The sequence below is a fragment of the Lathamus discolor genome, chromosome 1, assembly GCF_037157495.1.
Source record: "Lathamus discolor isolate bLatDis1 chromosome 1, bLatDis1.hap1, whole genome shotgun sequence".
NCBI lineage: Eukaryota > Metazoa > Chordata > Aves > Psittaciformes > Psittacidae > Lathamus > Lathamus discolor.
In genome coordinates, this window is record NC_088884.1 from 71,135,386 (window position 1) to 71,149,353 (window position 13,968).

At 39.2% G+C, this 13,968-nt stretch overlaps 1 protein-coding gene across 5 annotated transcripts in view; it reads right to left on the minus strand.

Moving 5' to 3' along the window:
- Positions 1-13,968, minus strand: part of LARGE1 (LARGE xylosyl- and glucuronyltransferase 1) — a 277,960-nt gene that overhangs the window by 53,465 nt on the left and 210,527 nt on the right. For all 5 annotated transcript variants that reach the window (XM_065679433.1, XM_065679441.1, XM_065679406.1 and 2 more), the window contains one exon: positions 11,632-11,736. In XM_065679433.1, coding sequence (XP_065535505.1) covers positions 11,632-11,736 — 105 coding nt within the window. The remainder of the gene's footprint in view (positions 1-11,631; positions 11,737-13,968) is intronic.

The following is a 13,968-nucleotide window of genomic DNA, read 5'->3' on the forward strand; positions in this document are numbered from 1 at the left end:
CAACTATACAGCTGTCAGGGATTAAAAAAATGAACTAAAGCTGCAATTCCACAACAAGCCACTGCACACCTTTTTAAATCTGCATTTCAAGTCTTTGTGTGGATTAAAAACAATGCATTTATTTCACTTGATTTATAGACCATGTATCTAACTGATGTTCATAATCTGACTAGCCATATCATTAGTATAATAAAACCATAGCTTATGTCTATAGCTTTTAACATAGTATGACCAGAGAACTTTAATTCTATTTCTATTAAATTTTTTTTTTGTATCCTGGTACATTATTTAACTATGGATTTACATACACCAGCCTTTTTTTTTCCCCCTTCAAAACCCAAGCATTTTACAATGTAAAAAAACCTAATGAAAACTTGCAGGGATGCACAGTGTGTTAATTGAGAATAAACAACGACTCCGCATTTGAACTTTTCTCTGAGAAAACAGAATAGGGCTGAGAAGCTGTTTTGAAATGGAGAGTGGGTGTCCCTCCGGGCATGGTGACAGAATGCAATAGCCCTTGTTTTCTCTGCACATATATTGAAAACGAAGCTGTGATAGAGTGCATTTTGAAATGTACTGCAGTCACTCTGTTGGGAGCCTGGTTCCTCTTGAAGCATTATAAACATTTTGCTTACACTTCCTGATGACCATTTAATGAAATGGAACACTTTTATTTTCCTTTTTCTCCTCTTCGGAAGTATGCTGTTTCTCCTTAGGCAAAATTAAGATGAAGGATGTGCTCAAGCATGATTCAAACTTCTTATAGAGCTACTGACTGTAGCTCAGAATTTCCTAGTTTTCTAATTATTTCTTTATTGTTTATATGCTATTCTTCCTCAGCAATTCGAAAAAAAGAAACATTTGCTTTCTGTCTTCTCTTTAATGACTTCAATTTCTGGGGAATTTCTCCTACTTTCCTCAATCCCCAAAGGCTGCTACAGAAAAATGTCCTTGATTCAGGAGGCTAAAAGGTCTACAGGAGAGAAGTCATGAGCCACAAGATTTTTACAAAGTCTATGGAGGAAAAATCTCTGCTACCTAAAGAACATCCTGCTAAGTAATGCTCTCCCCTCCTATCTTCCCGAGTCTTACAGACAATTCTGCAGGACTCTCAGAGGTCAGTAAAGAAAAAACGTTTCGAGACCCAGAGGAACTGGCCTTCTATTACACAGATGCCAAGAAGTACCAAGTCATACACTTTCCTGCCCAAATTGCTGATAAAGTTTTCCTAAATCCTGTAGCAGAAGACAACATGACTCACAAAAAGACAAATATTAGCAAAATCAGAATGGGAAGATAGAATTTCTCCCATCTGCTCTACTTGCTTTGGGAGTCGATGAAGACAGTAAGGATAGTAAGCTTTCTTGAATCCCTGTGTTTCCTGAACTCTGCAGAGAGTTATGGGAGATGAAAACCATCTGTGAAGAAGCTCCTTACATGGGTTTTAAAAAGCTCCTCCTTTGCATTCTGTGACCCTTATGAGCATATAGGGTCCAGAGATTACACTTTAAAGGCAGTGGAAAGCAAATATTAAAGGGATTTCTCAGTTGGTAAACTGGGAAGATGGCTTCCAAGAGGGAAATCATTAAATTCTCCCCAAATTCAAAAGATTGCTAACGTTTTTGCTCAGAATTTTTAAACCTCAGACAACACATTCTAACTTCAGACCGGGAAAAGGAGAGAGGAGGGCAGTTTCCACTTCTACATGCTGTAACACAATGACAATGGCCATTCTAAATGGTGCAGAAGAGAGCTGTCTCAAAGATGTGACTCACACCACTGCCACACACAAGTATCATCCGAGAGCTACTTAGTGTGCATCTCTGTGTGTATCTGGAAGTCACAATGGAGTTGTCAAAAGCTGACACTAACAAAAAATGGTCAGGTACAATTCTTATTATGAAGCACTCTGAAAGGTGAGACTTAAAAAGAATGGGGGAAATGTGGAAAATTTCTACAAAGTTTTAGAGAACTTTTCCTGTCTTCAATGCTAAAAATGCAGAGTTCTTACATGGCAGGTTATCTGTGATTTCATTTACATGGATGCTTAGGTGACTTCAGCCAAGAGGAAAACAAAGTCCCAGTGAAATACATATTTAAGTGATAAAGTCAGAAAGGATGAGTTTCAGCTCTTGCATAACAGAGGCCATAGGATTTTTCCAAATCGATTTGTGCTTTAACTAGAACATAAATTCTAGAAAAACATTCAGCCTTGATTTAAAAATTTTACAATAATGGGTAATCTATCACAAACTTTGACAAGTTATTCCAATGCATAATTACTCTGATGAAGGATACTTCCCTTATTTCTGGTTTGAACATGTCTTTGAACTTGCAGTCATTTGATCTTGCTGAACCTTTGCTAAATTGGCAAGCCCTCTATTAAGAAATGTTATTTCATCCTGCAGACACTAATAAGCTGTGATCAAACTATCCCCTGACTCACTCCCAGATAAGCTCCTGGAGCTATTTTCCCCAACTTTATGGGATTTTATCCAGTATTTCCTCTGAACTTTGTTAATTTATAAGTACTTATCTTTGACCTGCGAAGATCATACCTGGACAAGTATATAAATCTACATTGTAAAATAAACCCCTTCCAAGAAGTGATCCCTAGCACCCAGATCAAGGACTGCAGAGTGGTTGCACATACTGCCCAGGGTCTAGCTCTTCATTGAGCAGGCTGGCCACATCCACACTACATAGCACTCTTTCTCTGAGGGCCTAATTCATGTTCCTTCAATTTTCAGGGATAACAATTATTTTGTTTGCATTTCTCAGTGTCCAACATTATGAGAGAGCCATGTTACAAGCTTCTAGATTGGAGTTTTCAGCTAGGAACTGGGGGTCTATGTTGTGTGCACTGGAGAATGTCATTAAGGCATGTAAGAATAGTCCTATCCGTGCTACCTTCCAGAAATACTTCCCAGAGTATCAAAAAATCACACTCAGTTTCTTTTTTCTTGGCAAAGACAAGACAGGGTACCAACTGATTTCTATATCCTGTTGATGATTAGGGTGCCAAGAGCAAAGAATGACCCAGGGAGCTAAGCTACCTGACAGCATAGACATCCAGTATGTCAGAAGTAAAATGACTACACCCAATACAAAAAGAAGTGTATTTCTTGCACTCATACTTGAAACATCCCTGTTTATACATCCAATGATCACACATTTTGACAACTGTATTAAACCTGGAGGTCATGTTCATCTGATTATCTATCCTGGACTGATTCTCATGCATCTCTTCATTCCTTCCAAGCGTACAATTTTACATGTCAGTGCTTCAAAACACAGAAGTGTGAGTGAGTATCGCAACTCTACATCAAGCCAGAGTGGCTGGACTTCGGGTGAGCTGTCCTGAAAAGGAATCACAGAATAGTACAGACTGTACAGGGTTACTGCGCAGGCAGTCCAGTCCTGAGCAGGATGTTTGGAAAAAGGGATCACACAAACCTTGTTTTCATGGATAAATAATGAGGAGGTCTGCTGGAATTTGCAGGATATTTGCCCTGATAAAAGCAAGTACATATTCCAAAACTAATCTATCTTGAACTCTTCACCAAAGAAACACCAACCTTTAAAAGAAAAAAGTTGATCTCCTGATTCTCAGCTCCTGCAAATCAGCTTAGGTCTCTTTAATGCAAGAGTCAGGCATTTATATCAGATCTGGACCTCATCCATGATGCTTATCTATGTTTTTTTCTTCCTCAGAAAGCAGCAAAAAATTAAAGGCAACAGGGACAATTGCTTTAAATTATGTGAGTTTTTCTGGTTTTGATCCTCTCAAAAGCATCATATTTAATAGGGGTGGAAATGTCAACAATTTTACAAGGTTTCCACTTTGGACTATGTGAAGAGGAAAAATACATCCTGCACAGGTGATAATTATTTTGGCTGGCTTATAATACTAACAGAGGTCCTCAAGGCTAATTATAGGGATGGGCACAGTGAGTAAGAACCTGTCATAGCTCTTCTTGGTCTGGTGTTCAGTCAATGCCCTAGCAACAGAGGAGGAGATGTGGCTCATGGGCTGAACAGCCTCTCAAGCATTTCTTTAGAGTTGGATGACAAAAAGGTTTGGGGTTCTGCATTCACAAGCAACCAGACAACTTTTCTTTCCCTCTAATAGGCAGTTTATTGACTGGATGACATTCAGGAGGAATAGAAGATTTCTAAGAAATGAGTTAGGGGAAGAAAAGAAGCAGTACAGAATGAACAAGCCTAAAAATTAATTATAGCCTTAATAAAACCCGAACAAACAGGAAACAGCATGTACTTTAATGAAATGATTTAAACTAAAGGTCAGCGGCAGGTCAATCCTCCCTCCATGATTATTTCTCTTCCAGTAACAGACAGGATTAGGTTCACAACAGAAATAGAAAGATACATTTGCATAAGGAGAAAATGTGTGTGGAGCTGTTTAGCATGCTCATATAGCTGAATGGAGGTCAGTTTGGATAAGTGGACTACAAGGTGCGCGCAAAATAAGTTGGACTACCAAGCTCAGGGGGCTGTGTTCATTCAGACTGCGGCCAGGTACACGTAGTATTCCACAAGAGTTGATACTGTGTTTGATACTGTTTAACATCCCGATTAATTAGATGGAGATGAGCTAGAACACATAATCAGCAATGTCACATGTGACACCAAATTGGGGTCTGTGGCCCTGGGGACAGAGCTGCTATCCAGAGGGACCCTGGCAGGCTGGACAAGTGGGCTAAAAGGAAGCTTGTAAGGCTCAATGAGAAGCCCTGTGTGGGACTATTCCTGAACAGGCAGCACAGGCTGGAGGACAACTGGATAGAAAGGAGCTTTTCAGAAAAAGTCCTAGCCAGTTGGTGGACAGCAAGTTGAACATACGCAGCAATGTAACCTTGCAGCAAAGATGACCAGCCACATCCTGGGCTCTCTTAGGCCCGCTTAGGTCAAGGAAAGTGATTACCACTCTCTACTTAGTCCTTGTAAGACTACATCTGAAGTACTGTTTTGGATTTCTTAGTCAAGCCTAGACACTGACATGCTCTGAAGTAAGTCCAGCAGAGAGCAACCAAAATTGTTAGAGGCTTGAAAAACACGTACAAGAAGCTGAGAGAACTGGGTTTGTTCTACCTGGAAAGAGAAAGCTGAGGAGATCTCTTACTGCTGTCTAAAAGTACTTAATGGAGCCAAACTCTTCTAAGAGATGCAGAGAGACAGAATGAGACATAACCAACTGCAGCAAAGAAAATTCGAATTACGAATTAGAGATTTTTACTTCTATTTTTTAATTTTCTTACCAAGACAGTAACAGAACAGGCTGCTTTGGGAGGTATCCTTGGAGATAATAAATACCCAATTGGAAAAGACCCTGAGCAACGAGTTGGTTTTCAGTGAAGAGGACCAGAAGATCTCTGGAGATCCTTTTTGATCTGATCATCTGACAATGACCAAATTCAACTGTTTTTTGTTGGCACTCATTTACAGTGACAGCTTTGACATAAAAGCATAGAAAAGAAAGTTACTCTGCTGCTTTCTGTGGCAGGCACCAGGCTGCCCATTAGACTCCAAAGATGGAATCTAACAGTGATGCCTCTTTCTTTGTTTTGGGACTATGGCTACAACCTCTGTTTCTGTACCTACAAAAGAAGAACAGCCTTTACACAATCACTCTTATAAGCACAATGAGAAACTGGAAAGTGAACTTGCAATTCAGAAGAAAAAGCACTGGGTTTACTATTACTATGCATTTGCCTGGGGTTCTCCTGTCATATAGTAGAAATTTCTGTTCTCAGTTTAGGCACCTGGATACGTCTATTAAGCTTTTATGTGCAAGTCTTTCATCTAAATCTAACCTGCTAATGATGGTCTCTCTACAATAAAGAGAGGGCATTTCAGAGTGCTGGACAGCATAACTACTCATCAAGCTATGTATGTTCGCATGAAGAACTGTCTTGATCAAGCTAAAAATATCACACTTCCGAATGATACTTTAAATCATTAGATTAGATATATATATGCATCCTCTTGGTGTACATTACATGGAGAACTTTACATTACGAACTTAGGTCAGACCAGTAACGAAAAAACCTAAATAGGACAATTTAATCAACTAAAAAAACCCACTTTTTATTTACTTCAATACAATGGAAAGTAAAATCTAGTACAGACTGTCTGAATGCCACTGCTTTTTTTATCACAGGTTTCTTAGCAGATGAAAGTTTTCAGTGTTTCAGAGAAAGTCAGGTGTTTTTTAAAAAAACACAATTATTGCAGGGTCTGATAGATTCAATTACTACGGAGCTGAGGATGTATCTCACAGAATGCAATAAAATGTAGACTAATTCAGCCACAGCAATGCCATTACATGGATAGGCCTTTCAAACTAGAGGCACCATTTTCAAAATCAAATACATATTGACCCTCATTTCAGAAATGTCAAGCATGATGTAAACAAGTTCTCGGTGCATCACATGGTTTAGAAAATGTATGAGGAAGACTGGAAAGGAAGCTATTCTTTGAGGGCAGTCAGCTTTAAGAAAGCTTATTTTTAACTGCAAGCTACAGATTATAGCCAACAAAGAAGGGGATGTGGTCATCAAAGTCGGAATTTATCATTTTAGCTTCTCAACATTGACACAAAGAGATTGATATTTCCTGGGGAGCCTAAAAGCAACAATGTATTGGCACTACCTACACAATGTGCACACGCCTCTACTTCAAATGCATCTTCATGAGTTATAAAGCACAGGTATATCAAGCACGTTTTGCACCGGTAACAGTATTTGCTGAATGAGCTCACAGTACCTTAGAGAAGCAAGAATCTAATAAAAACCCCTGGTACAGTGTGAATGTGAGTAGGTGAAGAAATTACTACTTTTTGCCTTGATGTTAGTGTTGGACTTTTCTCTCTCTTTTTTTTTTTATCATTAAAATATTTTTTCATCTGTTTGCAAAGGCTCCTGTACTTGCATCCAAACCTGTATGATACCAGTTCCTGTATTAAATGAGACTAATGTTTTATGTAATGGCAGGTAGGAATATTGTGATGGCTTTTAGAGAGGGCATGGCTAAACTGAGACAAACCCTGATGTTCAAAGGATGTTTAAAGGTTCCATAAAGCATGAGTTTTCTGACTTCTGCATTTGCTGAGACAATCTGGAAAAAATCTTCCCTCTCAAGCAATCACTACACTATTTTCTTTCCTCCATGGAGAAAAGCAGTGGTTTAAGTCAGAATCTGTGGCATAATTCATAAATTAGTGCTATATTCAGATGGCTGTCATAGAATTCTGACTCTTCCATGGGGAGGGAAAGGCATTTTGGTAACAGATCTATCCAGACTTAGGCAACAATAACTATATAAAACATTAATTGTGAGGATTTCTGAAAAATAAACCCAAACAGAAATGTCTGATTAAATTAAAAGTGCTCAGCACTTCTTAACATCAGATCCGTTATCATAATGTTGTGAACAGAAGCCCATGGAGTGCAGATGAAAGCAGTTTCCATGTTTCCAGGGTAGGACCATGACCACAACCACCCCATTGTGCTCTGTTTTACTAGTCATTTGCTCTCTGCACTGAAGGTACAGAGTATCATCATGAAGAAACACAAGATGTGATCCAGTCTAACTTCATATAAACAGTCTGCCCTATGCTTGTCTTTCTTATTTACAACTGCTAAATATTATGCAAAAATGACACAACATATGCTTCTCACTTCCAAATCATCTTTCATAGGTCTTTTTTTTCAGGGAAACAATAAAGAGATTCATTCAAGCATTCTTCCAGTCATAACAAACATCGGAGTAATAATGCATGGTGCACACGTAGCCTGGTAATCGTTAGGTGCTAGCCATTCCCTTCTGTTCTCAATCCACAAATCTGGTAAAGTGACATCTCTCAGCGTGGGAGTATGAGTCCTCAGCTCAAGCTGTTGAGACACATCCTTACTGTATCTAGTAGTTGTACTGAGGCAGTGTATTTCAGATGAGCTTCAAACTCTCAGAATGGGCTTCTGTAGTCTAGAAGTCTGAAATCCCCTCTCCCAAAGGTTTTACAAATGCCCCTCCTGGCACCCAAATTACAGGCACAAATCCATCCTAAAGCTCTACTTGAAAGGCAAAGAATCCATTCGCAGCTGATATAAGTTGGCCTTGCTGCACTGAAGCCAGAGAAGACAGGGGTGATTCACACCAGCTGAGGAAGTGGCCTGAAATCATGATAACAGCCACCAGAAACTGCTTTTAAAAGCTGTTCTCCACCATGATGGAAAGTATAAAGCCGACAACATACTAAAAGCTTTTATGTTTAGAATGCTTTTGACAAGATATTTTTCTGAGATCTAAGATGACTGTTACTTCAGAAATTAACATCAAGCTCCAATTCTGGAGCTGTCAGTTTAACATCTGTAAAGAGAAAAATCATCGTGCAGCTCAGGCAATACTTTAGAAAGCACAGGTTTGGTCAGTGAAAGACAATGCAGATGATACAGAGAGAAAAGTGTCTGTGAGAATTAATGGCGTAGACAGGCAAAAGGGAATGGGCAATACATAAATATGCATTTGATTAAGCAGCTTACCCAGTTTTGGCCAATGAGGTGCAGAAAAAACCTGGGTGCCTTAGTGGCAGAGAAGAAACTGTGTTTAAAATGGCTTGAGGAAGGGAATATAATCTAAAATAAAGAATGGCTCTAACTAAGAGTATTTTAATCACCAATTAAATTGTCACTGAACTGAGTTTTGAGTTTGGTCTGGTTTTCCTAAGATTATAATATCATGAATTAAAGTGTGATTTGGGTTACAGAATCATAGAATGGTTTGAGTTGGAAGGGACCTTAAAGATCATCTAGTTCCAACCTGCTTGCATGGGCAGGGATGCCTTCCATTAAACCAGGCTGCTCAAAGTCCTGTCCAGCCTGGCCTTGAACACTGCCAGGGATGTGGCAGTCACAGCTCCTCTGAGCAACTTGTTCCAGTGTCTCACAGGGAAGAACTTCTTCCTAATGTCTAATCTAGATCTCCCCTCTGCCAGTTTAAATCCCTACACACACTTCTAAAAAATTTTCTGCCTGAGCAAATGAGGAAGAAGGATGAAAAACAAGCCCCCAAAAAATCTTCCATTGAAAATCTGTATTGAGTGTCAGGAGGTTTGGTCTGGGCACACAGTAATAGGAGAACACATGCGATTACTGTGTTTAAAGAGCTAGTGGAGAAGGAACAAACACACCTTTGGCTTCCATGTATCTGCCTTTTGGGACTCCCCCCAACCTATATGTTGTCTAGAGTGCCTCAGAAAAGTACAAATGAAAGATAAATTACTTCCTTCAGAAAGTGGGAGGAATAAGTGGAATAATTTTGACTTCAAGGGGTGCTTCTGCATCAAACCTGCCAGTGTTGGGACTGGCTGAAGAGGCTCACATAAAATTTTTTTTCTTGAGATTGTGTCCTGGGTCTGTAGTAAACACTCTCCCAAGAGCAAAAGCAAAGTCTGTCCAATCCAGCTTTGTTTAGCCCATTAAAGTTTCAGGGTTTTGGGGGTCCTTTTATTATTCCTAAATACAGCTCTAAGCAGTCGAATTTCTGAGTCTTTCCTTTCCCAGCTCACTGCCTTTCATGAGTGTTTTGCTTAGAGTTATAATCTCTCTTTCCTGCTCTCTTACTCCCCCGCCCTCAGTTTTCTGAATCCTTGGCCTTTCCTTGGCCACAAATGTTGCATTCAGTGACAATTATTTTAATTTACTGAACACATCAAACAAGCTCCAGTTTCACTTCATATTTCATCTTCCTTGAAATATTTATACCTCCAATCTCAGCTAGATTACTGAGGCAAACAATAAATTCAATTAAGAAAATTACAGTAAATGAGGCTGATTCTGTCAATAATATCATTTACCACTTCTCAGAACTTGAACTGCTTCACTCAGTGACCTCTTGTTGCATGTAGTTAAAAAAACATCAATCCACTTCTTATGATCACTTGTCATTCTTCCATTCATTAGCTACCTTCTGGTGTTTTGTCTGTTTGTTTCTTAAAGAGTTTTTACAATTACAGGTGAGTTGTCTGAAGAAAGAAATTGGGAACAGACTAAAATCATCGGCAGGATTATGCACAGCCTGGTAGGTATTAACACATACCAGGAATTAACACATGCCATTTATTTGAAGGACTGCAGGCATTCAATTATTTTTGCTTTCAGTGGAAGAATTTTGTGATAAACTGGCATTTGGTATCCCTATAAACCATATGGAACAGTAAGTTAAGACAATATAAATTAAAGCTTTATAGAACTTTGATTTATCTAATTGCATTTTAGGTACCATCCACTATACATTTTTGGGTTATTCTAATGTTATGTGGTTGTGACGCTTTCTGCCAGCATTAGGTGTGTGAAAGGAAAAAGCAAAAATGTAGCAGAAAGAAAGTACCCGTAAAAGGTGTTCATCTCTCAGTAGAACAAAAGACATTGTTTTGTGGTGTAACAGTGAACAGAACTGACAACAATGGGTTTAGCTGTGTATAAGCTTTTTGTTTTCAGGACAAATCCATGAAACTTGGCTCTGTCTAACACTCTTGGAAGAGTGAGGGGCAGGAGTGGGCAGCCCAAATCTGGCAAGTTGAGAGCCAGGAAACAAAAACTTCTTTTGCCAAAATCTTGTATCCATATCTATTTTGTTCTGTCAGGCTATCCTTTGGAACATTTTCACAGAACAGAGATGCTTTGCAGAGGCTAGAATACAATTTCACAAAAAAACGGAGTGATTCCCCCAAACAGACAAAGGAATATAGAAATACAGATGACCCAATCACAACTTGTGCAATCTTTTTCCTAGTTAGTCTGTTTAATTCAATTGAATGCATTTATGCGAAGCAAAACTTCTATTATGGTGAATAATTTCCTGATAGTGCAGGGGTATTTAAATGGACTCACCTGTTCTAAATGGAGGCTCACCATCTGTTCTGCCCTTTTATTACAAACAGAGAGGGAACCTAACTCACTGCATCAGCATGTAAAGCCTAGCATTGGAATGATTTAGATGTATGCGTGTGTTCTTTATGCACCTGGTATGTTTTCTTACATACCAAACACAAATCAGAGGGAAGACTTCTCTCTTGTAACCTAACAAATTCTCTGATCTAATGCCTTTATTCCTTTCCCACAGCAGCAGAAATTGATGGCCAGTAGTTTGCATTTTATTAGGACAATTATGACTCTGTTGCTGTCCTGGAGGAGTTATATCTTTATTGGGCTGACATTTTGTGATATCATTTACCTTTCCACAATAAATGAGCCTTGATCCCCGTTCTTTCCCTCTCGCTGTGTCTAAAAAAGCTTATCCTGGACAGAAATCTTGTAGGAGATGTGCTGAGAATGTGTCAGACTGCTGAGAAGCTCAGTCCTTCCCTGATGGATGCCATACAATCTCTCTTAAGACCATTTAGAGAAAGAATATATTTTTCTCTGAGTACCACAGTACCAGAAGTTTCAAAATGCATCACACTGCATCATTTTTACTGCTTTAAATGACAAGTTTTGCAGTAGGTTAGGAAGGGAGGTGCAAGTTACCACATCTCATACTCTTCTGCAGCGGGAGACTGACTGCATGCTCAATGGAAACTTTAATTCAGAGAAAACCCCCAGGACCTACCTGTGTTGTAGCCCCTCCCAAGCGCTGGCCAGGGCCGATGATTCTTCCAAAGGTTGCCCAAATACCAATCACTCTGGTTCTCCACCAAGCCAAGAACCTGCTGCCCTGGAAATGAGCAAAGTGCAAAAAGATCATGAGACAAAAGACAGTCAATCAAAGGAAAACTCACAGGAAATCTGGAGAGGGAAAGCCAATAGAAAGAGAAGACAGAAGTTTGGGTGCTGCCCTCCTTCCATGCATTCAGAAGAAGCCTGCTTATGCAACAGACAGCAAGCCTGGCACAGCAAATTCAGCACGGCTCATTTCTTTCCTTCTCCCCTGGCTAGTCTGAGTAATTAAACACTGTGGGAACCTTTGTCATACTGACAAAAACATATCTCCCAGACAAATCTGAATGCTGCTTGATCTTGGAATACAATGATAAAGAATCCTCCTAGTGAGAAGGAAGTGTTGGTAAAATGATCATCTAATATGAAGATCTGTTCGTACTCTGATGAAGGTAATACAATTGAAGAACAAGGCTCGGTATAGCAAATTATTCGTCCCATGTTCCCTCCCCCTGCTCCAGTAGTTTTGGGGAATTTTTTTTATCAATCACAAAGGAAATCCCTTTTGCTTAGAAAATTATTGGATTCTAAGAGTTTACCTACATAAGAAAGTTGCACTGTTTTAATTTAAGAGCATAATTCAAAAGTCATTTAGGTAAGCCTGTGTGGAATGCTGCATAGATATTACGATTTCAGTTCTGGATGGGCTTATTTTGGTTTAGCTTTCATTGATTAGCAGCTGGCTCCAGCTGGAGTAAAATTTGCTTTAAATCAAATGTGTCTAGAAGGTTTGCTCTGCTTAAAAATCAACTGAAAAATGAATGTTTGTATAGATAAGGACTTAATTATCTATCCTAAAATGTGCTGTATAAAATGTAAATAAGAGAAGTGATTGAAATAAAGCTCTGGTGACAGAGGATGGAGGGAAGGGGAAAACTGCTTTTGGATCTAGTCAAAGAAAGAAAAGGAAATGGTGTTTTGACAGAGGGACCCGCTCACTGAGAGCACTAAGACTGGGATTGGAGATTATTTTGCAACCTTTTGAGAAAGCAATTAAGCATCATGCTCTGAAGGCACATTTTTAAATCCCAGCTATGCTCATAAAACTGGATGTATGGTCACAGCAGTGCACTGAAAGCATTAAATGATCATTATATGTTGTTTATGTAGGACCACAGCTTTATAACTAACATTTCAGTATGGCCCAATTCAAGATTAGGCTGGGAAGCAGGACATTAAGACAGAAGTGATTAATTCATACTTTATTATCAGCTTGGAAGACATTAGGATAGGTCAGGTGATTGCAACACTCTCCTGTGATATCTCTAATTCTGTCAGTAACCCCCATATGTGCCTCAAATGCTGTTTCAATGAGTGTGTGCAGCAATGAGTGGCTGATACATATAACAAATAAAACAGAACATTACAAAAGCATTCAAGGACTGAACGGAAATCAATCTAGAAATAACCTTGAGAAATTACCAAGTCCATTTCACACCTCTGTTCAGGATCATTCTACTCTGTCCTAATCACAGCATGCCAGTGCTCGCCAGACCTAATTTTCTGATGATATCTCTCCTTTTCCATCATAGATTACATGTAATACATATATTAAAATTTTACGTTATACTCCATAACTCACTTTTCAAGAAGGTGGAAAATCTGGGGGAGAGCAGGATGGAACATATTAAAGACCACCACACATTTATCACCCCATTGGTGCTACTGAAAACTGGCAATATTAACAGAGGGCAAAACACAAGAAAATGAAGGAAATGACAAGTTAGAGGCAGATGCATCCTAAGCAACTGATGATTTGTTCATACAGATAAACTGTAGGATCTCTTAACCTGTGAGACACAGAACACACTAAACAGCACATGAGGAGCCATGAGCCATATATTAGGAAACATGAAAGGGATCTCAACTGGCTGAAACAAGCCTTAGCCAAAAACAGCTGAAGGGCACAATTTTAACCAACACTTGTTGATTCCATGCTGGAAGACTGCCTGTTCTTTATGAACATCACTTACAGTTGAGGTAGAGTAAATCATAGTAAGAAACTACTATAGCTAGTAAAGGATGAGGTAGAGTAAATCATAGTAAGAAACTACTAGTTTCTTACTAAGTAAAGGATGAGGTAGAGTAAATCATAGTAAGAAACTACTATAGCTAGTAAAGGATGAGAAAAAAACCCCAATAAAAAATGCAGGTGCAGCTGGGCTAGCAGGGATTGGCACAGCTGGTACGAAGACAGTAACCCTGCCCGTATTCTAACAGCGCATTTCAC